This window comes from Hyla sarda, chromosome 1, assembly GCF_029499605.1.
Source record: "Hyla sarda isolate aHylSar1 chromosome 1, aHylSar1.hap1, whole genome shotgun sequence".
Taxonomy (NCBI): domain Eukaryota; kingdom Metazoa; phylum Chordata; class Amphibia; order Anura; family Hylidae; genus Hyla; species Hyla sarda.
This window is the reverse complement of record NC_079189.1, coordinates 602,075,517-602,083,613: the sequence shown is the minus strand read 5'-3', so window position 1 is coordinate 602,083,613 and position 8,097 is coordinate 602,075,517. Positions and strand designations below refer to the sequence as shown.

The following is an 8,097-nucleotide window of genomic DNA, read 5'->3' as shown; positions in this document are numbered from 1 at the left end:
AGAAGAAGAAGAAGAGACAGATGTGAGCGGTGAGGAGCAGTATAAGGAGGACATTCCTACAGGGAAAGATCTGACCTATATTAATGCTCCAGACCTAAAGGAAGAAGATGAGGAGAAAGATGTGAGAGGTGATGAGCAGTATAAGGAGGACATTCCTACAGGGGAAGATATGAACTATATTAATACTATAGACATAAAGGAAGAAGAGACAGATGTGAGCGGTGATGAGCAGTATAAGGTGGGCATTCCTACAGGTAACCCCCAAGGTGAGTAGTAACCACTAAATGTAGGGAAGCAATTTTACAGGGAATTAACAAAAATATCTAAAAATTAGTGTACGGCTGTTCTGTCACTTTTTGTGCTGTATATATTCCTCATTTAACCTAAATATGAATGAAATCTGGATAAGATTGTGACACTGTTATAGGCTATGACACATGCTGTGAGCTTATAATATGGATGTAGAATCATCTTCTGCTGTCAGTCATTATGAGGGAAATTTTTTATTTTTTTTTACAATTTTGGGACTAAGACATATTATCATCTTTTATATGTTGGTGGATGTATTTGGAAGTCAGCAGGTGGCACTGTGTTAGGCTGCTTTCACACTATAAAATTCTTCCGTTTTAATGATCCGTTTGATGTTCCATTATGAAAACCCTGAAAATCAGCCATTAAACGTCCATTACAAAATCCCATTATAGTCTATGGGATTTTTACATTATCCGTTTTAATCCTTTATAGCCAGTTATTAATAACGGACATTATTTTGTGACGGGAGAATGAATGGAAGAAATAGTGTATGTACTACTTCACCCGTTACTATCTTCCGTCACAAAATAACGTCCGTTATTAATAACTGACTACAGTGACCCCCCCCCCCCCCCGACCTACGATGGCCCCGACATATGATGAAATCGACATACGATGGCCTCTCAAAGGCCATCGCATGTCGATGTCAGCATCAACATACGATGCTTTTTTATGTCGGGGCCATCGCATTAAGTGCTATCCGGCAGCGCCAAATGCTTAAGCTGCTGCCGGATAGCAGCTTATTGTTCCCCATGTGGTGCGGTGAGTATTACTTACCCCTCCACGATGCTCCGGGGTGCCCTCCGGGTCCAGCGCTGGTCTTCCGGTGTCTTCTCGGCCCTCTCTGATGACGTCAATACGCTGCTGCGCACGTCATCCAATAGGAATGGCGTACGCAGCGGCGTAATTACGTCGCTACGCAGGCCCAGTAAGGTCTTGCGGAAGACAGCGGAGGACCGGAGAAGACAGCGGAGGACCGGAGAAGACAGCGGAGGACCGGAGAAGACAGCGGAGGACCGGGGAAGACAGCGGAGGACCGGGGAAGACAGCGGAGGACCGGGGAAGACAGCGGAGGACCGGGGAAGACAGCGGAGGACCGGGGAAGACAGCGGAGGACCGGGGAAGACAGCGGAGGACCGGGGAAGACAGCGGAGGACCGGGGAAGACAGCGGAGGACCGGGGAAGACAGCGGAGGACCGGGGAAGACAGCGGAGGACCGGGGAAGACAGCGGAGGACCGGGGAAGACAGCGGAGGACCGGGGAAGACAGCGGAGGACCGGGGAAGACAGCGGAGGACCGGGGAAGACAGCGGAGGACCGGAGAAGACAGCGGAGGACCGGAGAAGACAGCGGAGGACCGGAGAAGACAGCGGAGGACCGGAGAAGACAGCGGAAAGCCCAGCGGAGGCCGGGGTCACCATCGGGAGCGGCGGGGACACCATCTCGAGCGGCGGGGACAGGTGAATACAGCTTCCTATACTTTACATTGCACGAATCCCTCAACATACGATGGATTCGACAAACGATGGCTCGTTTGGAACGAATTACCATCGTATGTTGAGGGACCACTGTATAACGGATTAAAAGGGATAGTGTAAAAATCCCATAGACTATATAATGGGATTTTCTAACGGACGTTTAATGGCCGATTTTAAGGATTGTCTTAACGGATCCTTGAAACGGATTAATTTTATAGTGTGAAAGCAGCCTAAACGTCCGTTAGAAAAGCTTTAAAAAAGGATGTTAATCGTCCGTTACAAAATCCCATTAAAGTCTATGGGATATTTGATTATCCGTTATGACCTATTATAGTCCGTCATGACTAACGGACGTCACAAGAAATGGATAAATTAACGGCCGTTATTTTTAACATTGAGGTCTATGGCTGACGGACGTTGGCAAATACATCCGTTAATGTCCGTTATTATAGGAGACGTTATTTTATCTGAGGATGCATAGTAAAGCCCTCGCGACCTTGAAGTCACATGGTGTAGTGCTCACACCCCCTGTCACACCCGCTCTCTTTTCTTCTTGAATCCTACAGGAGGCAGCATTGAAGTTGGCCCCAACGCAATCCTTTGCCATCCTTCGCCATCCTTCGCTTTTTTACTGAAAAAATCACCTTTGACTGAAGGTGGGTACATAGATGGCTGCTATGCTGTATGTTTTGTGACTTTTTCAGTGTATTTGTGAACATGTGCTTGTAGCTACGGGCCTTTTGGTAGGGAAGTGCGCATGATCATTTTGGACCGTGTGGTGCCACTCTGCGGCATTTGTCTGTCCACCATTTTTGCAGGACACGGGCATTTTTGCACGCAGTTTGTATGGGGGCATGAATGCTTTGGCTAGGGTAGTGTGCAGAATGATTTTGGACCGTGCGGCGCAACTTTGCCTTTATAGATTTATTTTTTTTATTTTTTTTCTGTCATTAAAGTGTAATTTTTAATTATTTTTTTGTTTTAGACATTTTAGACAGAATGCCTAAGAAAAGAATAAAAAAATCAAGAGAGCCCAAGCAGGCAGAAAAAAAGGTGAGTTTTCACATTTTGGAATTATTTTATTATTTTTACATTATATCATTGCTATTATTTATTTTTTATTTTTGGTAATTTTGTATTTTTCAGAACGTAGACCCAACCTTATCCGAGGATGAGGAGCCAGATTATCGGAGGCAAAGTTCTCCAAGCCCCAATGTGAGTATTTTTTTTTTTTTCAGGATAAATGTTTCCATATTTTATCTAGATTAAATTTTTTTAATTCCAGTTGGATAATTTCTTTTGAATTGCACAGTACAATTTTGGACCATGTTGCGCCACTTTGTTTTTTTTTTTTTCCAATTTAGATCTTATTAAACTTGAATTTTTATTTTATTTTTTTTTCTAGCCCCACCGTATTCCAAAGGGAGAAACAACAACGAAAAAGGCACAATCTAAAAAGGTCGGACCCGACCTCTAACAACGGCCGGGACACGTGGCTAATAGCGTGCGGCACTGATTGCGGTGCCGCGCGCTATCAAGCCTTTAGACGTGGCGTTCAAAGTTGATCGCCGTGTCTAAAGTGAAAGTAAACTACCCCTGGTTAGCTCAGGGGGCTGTTCGGGATCATCACGGTGAAATCGTGGCATCCCAAACACCTGTAGGACAGCAGGAGGGTCCCTTACTGGGTCCCTCCTGGTGTCCAATCGCTGAATGACTGCTCAGTGCCTTAGAGCCAGGCATGAGCGGTCAAGCGGCAAAATGATTGATCAATGGTTTCGTATGAGAAACCATTGATCAATGTAAAAGATCAGTTTGTGCAGTGTTATAGGTCCCTATGGGACCTATAACACTGCAAAAAAAAGTGAATAAAGATCATTTAACCCCTTCCCTAATAAAAGTTTTAATTGCCCCCCTTTTCCCATAAAAAAAAATACTGTGTAAATAAAAATGGTATGGCCGCGTGCGGAAATTAAACAGCACGGTCAATGGCGTACGCGCAAAAACATTACAAAGTCCAAAATAGCATATTTTTTGGTCACTTTTTATATAATGAAAAATTAATAAAAACCGATCACAAAGTCCGATCAATACAAAAATAGTGCCGATAAAAACTTCAGGTCACGGCGCAAAAAAATGAACCCTCATAGCGCCCCATACGTGAAAAAATAAAAGTTATATTGGTCAGAAAATGACAATTTTAAATGTATAAAATTTTCCTGCATGTATTTCCTATATAAGTAGGGTATCATTTTAATCTTATGGACCTACAAAATAAAGATAAGGTGTCATTCTTACCGAAAAATGTACTACGTAGAATCGGAAGCCCCCAAAAGTTATAAAATGGCATTTTTTCTTCAATTTTGATATTTTTTTTTCTTCATTTTGCTGTAGATTTTTGGGGTAAAATAACTGATATAATTACAAAGTAGAATTGGTGGTGCAAAAAATAAGCCATCATATGGATTTTTAGGTGCAAAATTGAAATGATTATGAGGTGAGGAGAAAAAAAACAAAAATGCAAAAAAACTGAAAAACGCTCAGTCCTTGTTTTTTTTTTCCCCCCAGAAGCACGTAGGGCAAAAATCATCCTCCTCTGAGGAAAAATCCCAGAGCGAACATTCAAGTAGCCCAAGTGTGAGTATTTTTCTTTTTGAGTAATTATCATAAATTATTTTTCTATGACTTAATTTTTTATTTTATTTTATTTTTTGGCTTTTACAGTCAGAAGAGGATATAATTTCACATGAGGAATCCGAGGAGGAGAGTGTCCCTCAAGTGTCGGCCCCCCAGGACTCCCAGGATAGGCCTTCCAAAGAGCCTGAACCAGTATGTATTGTACAAATGATATTGCATTTTTTTCTACATGTTGTTATACCGTAATTTAAATTATTATTTTTTTTTTAAATAGCGTCCCGCTCCTCAGCCAACCAGAGGAAGACGCCTCATGATTCGTGGCAGAGGACGTGGTCGTGTGAGTATTTAATAAATAAATATAATTGTTTTAAGTGTACTTTGGAAGTCAGTTGCCCATAGCAACTATTCACATTGTTTCTTAATTTTTTTTTTCTCTCTATTTCGATTTAGAACCAATGTGATTGCTTGCGTAGTCAACTGTATACACTACAGTTTTTTCAAAACTAATAGCAGAATCGTTATATTTTCAGGGTGGCGCTCGGCTCGGTCGGACGAATATTGAAGGGGGGCAGGACGAGCCTCAGGTCATCATTGATACTAACCTCCTGATTGCGATGGTCGAGGCTCGGCCTGCTCTTTGGGATTCATCCGACCCAAACCATGGCAAGCGCCAATACTCCAAGGCTCTTTGGATGGAGATCTACAGAGCAATCTGTAATTCCTGGGAGGACCTGTCATCACAGGAAAGATGGATTGTCGGTAAAAATGTTACATTTTTTTCCATTTTTTGATTTTTTTTTAATTGTTTTTATTATAAATATTTTTTTCTTTCTAGGTGATCAGATTAAAAATCACTGGCACTCCATCAGGGACCGGCACATGAGGGACCTTAGGGAGGAGGAAGAGAGGCCCAGTGGATCCGGGGCCTCAAGCAAAACTCCGTATGTGCACCGCCCACTCCTCGGATTCCTCCAAAAGTGCCACAAACTGCGGAAGTACGTCCAAAGCTTTTTATTTTCTTTTATTTTTAATCTTCTGTGTAAATTTTACTAATTTTTATTTTTCTCTTTCAGAACACATTCCAGTGTAAGGGCGCACCAGACCCTGGCAGTGGCAACCCCCTCCCACCCCCCTCCCCTCCCTGGACGAGCCCACAACACTGCTGATAAAGGGCAAAAACCTTCTCCCCTACCAGCTTCCTCATCGTCCCAACCAAGTCGCCAGAGGATTGAAACCTCCTTTGGAGATTTGGTCCGGCCGTTGAAGACTGGTAGGAGACAGCATGGGATCCTTGAAGATCTCATAAAGCTCACAAAGGAGAGCTTTATGAGATTGGATGATAAAGTGGAAGTCTTAAGGAAGGAGATTTGCCAGTTACGGCAGGTGGGGGCAGGGCCGTCTACTGGTCCCCCTTCAGGCTCTCTACTCTATCTCCAAAGCCTGGCTCCCATGCTGGAGAAACTGCCCCTTGATAAGCAGTGTATTTTCCGTAAGGAGTCAAGCGACCTTATGAGTAGACTCTGCTGCCCCCCTCCTCCCATCCCCCCAAATCCCCCTACTGCCCCAAACCGCCCCACCCCACCCCCTATCCACTCCCCTTACTTGACCATGTCCCCTGCCCAAAGTAGCATCCGTTCCCCTTCCCGTCACCACTCCCGTTCCCATCACTATTCCCGTTCCCCTTCCCATCACTATTCCCGTTCCCCTTCCCGTCACTATTCCCGTTCCCCTTCCCGTCACTATTCCCGTTCCCCTTCCCGTCACTACTCCCGTTCCCCTTCCCGTCACCAGTCCCGCTCCCGTCACCAGTCCCGTTCCCGCTCCCGTCACCAGTCCCGTTCCCCTTCCCATGGCCGTTACCCTTCTCTTTCCACTCCCCATTCATACGGCCATCACCTTTCCCCTCCCCGTTATCCCCAGTCGATGTCCCACACCCTGCCCCACTCCCTGGAACATTCCCAGCATTTGGGCCAGTTATCCACCCCTTCTAGTAGCATGGTCCAAATGCTGTCCCAGTCCCATTCCACCCCTTCCTTCACACCTCCCAATTTCCCTCTGCCCCCTAATATTCCCTCCCCTTCAACACCTTTCCAACATTTTTCATAATTTCCCACTCCCATTCCTACTCCATGGAAACCCCAGAGTCCCAGATTGTACTCACAAAGTAGAATAGACTCCTTACGGCCCCCGGAGGACCCCAGCTCCCAAGACCCTTCCCATGCTCCCCTTACCCTGCTGTCCTTCATGGACTTATAGGGCTTATTCTGAATAAAAAACATTTTCTTCACTAGATTTAATGACTTTGTCTAATTTTTTTTTTTTGGTTTGCTTTCAGGAGTTTACTATGGTTTGCTTTCAGGATAGTAGAGGTCTTCTACAACCCAGTGTTAAATTAACACGGGGAGGGGGGGGGGGGTTGATGACTGCTGTAGTCCAGGCGGAACTGCTTCCACTTCTTCAGGATCACTGGGGAAGGCTCCTTGGTTAGGATGAAGTTGTGTAGAACAGCTGCCTTAACAACAGCTGCCTTAACAACCGCTGTCACGCCCCCTTCCCATAGATTTTCATTGAGGGGGCGGGTGTGATGTCACGAGGGGCCGGCCGCGAACACGGAAGCCCGCACACAGCGTTCGAAGTAATGAATTTCTGGACGCTGCGAGCGGAGCTCCGAAAGGCAGGGCAGCGCACAACCCCTTTAAGCCAATGTTCTGCTGAAGGTTGTGGGAGATATTCTTCTAGAAGGCAATCCCACAGGGCATCGCAAGTGGTCCGGACAACACCAGAGATGGTGGAAATTCCCAGGCGAAAGTGGAGCAACGAAAAACTCTCACCGGATGCCAGGATCCTGAAATTAAACAGTTAAAAAAAAAAGGGGTTTTAGTATTGTATAAAACACATAGGATTTTGATTACATACCTGAGGGTTACAATGAGGCGTTCCTCTGGCGAGATGCTCCTTCTGAGGTGGGTGTCTTGGCAGCAGATCCTTTCACTGATGCGTGGTAGAAGGTTGTCAAATGTTTCTACAGACATCCGTAGATAGTTTGCAAACTTCTCGGGGTGCTGGTGCAGCTCCGCGTACAAAGTACTGTGCACCCCATGGGTCATCCGTGCTGCAGTGATGGGATGGATCCAATCTCTTCGGCAGCGGCGCCGTGTCTCATCATCTTCGGATCTTCTTTGTTGGGCACGCCACAGCAGAACATCGAAACTGTAGAAAAGGTGCGTGGGAAACATGGTGAAATTCACAATGGTAAAGTCTGACAGCAAGCAACAGTACTCTCCTTCTCAATGCTGAAATTCAGACTGCAGCCGGATCATTGTGGCATCCTTTTATACCCTCCCCTTGGAATAGGAGGCGGAGCTTTAGGTGTTGCAATGTGTGACAGGTAGGAGAGGTCAAAAAGGGGTTAAAATAACGGACATAATAACGGATGTTTATAACGGACAAATTAACTATAGTGTGAAAGGAGCCTAAGATGGAGGATAAAGAGAAGACTGATAGAAAGTGGATAAGAATACCAGAGGAACCAGGAACATGGATAAACATTCACATATATCTTATGTATGTGTTCTGTGTATTCTCCACCATGAATCTCATGTACGTGTTCCCTGTATCCTCCATCTTATATCTCATGTACTTGTTCTCTATTTACTAATAAACAGGTAATTCTC

General features: G+C 45.0%; 2 protein-coding genes across 2 annotated transcripts; one reads left to right on the top strand and one right to left on the bottom strand.

Moving 5' to 3' along the window:
• Positions 1–201: 201 nt before the first annotated feature.
• Positions 202–6,709, top strand: LOC130296890 (serine/arginine repetitive matrix protein 1-like). The gene is made up of 10 exons (XM_056548934.1): positions 202–238; positions 2,356–2,445; positions 2,775–2,842; positions 2,936–3,004; positions 4,355–4,423; positions 4,511–4,615; positions 4,698–4,760; positions 4,954–5,182; positions 5,259–5,418; positions 5,497–6,709. The coding sequence occupies exons 3-10, from the start codon at positions 2,789–2,791 to the stop codon at positions 6,527–6,529; spliced, it is 1,782 nt and encodes a 593-aa protein (XP_056404909.1). The 5' UTR covers positions 202–238; positions 2,356–2,445; positions 2,775–2,788; the 3' UTR covers positions 6,530–6,709.
• Positions 6,710–6,850: 141 nt separating this feature from the next.
• LOC130297319 (uncharacterized) lies at positions 6,851–7,806 on the bottom strand. The gene is made up of 2 exons (XM_056549669.1): positions 7,340–7,806; positions 6,851–7,268 (listed from the first exon to the last, which is right to left on the bottom strand). Exons 1-2 carry the CDS (start codon positions 7,657–7,659, stop codon positions 6,965–6,967), a joined length of 624 nt encoding a protein of 207 aa, XP_056405644.1. The 5' UTR covers positions 7,660–7,806; the 3' UTR covers positions 6,851–6,964.
• Between the last annotated feature and the right edge of the window lie 291 nt (positions 7,807–8,097).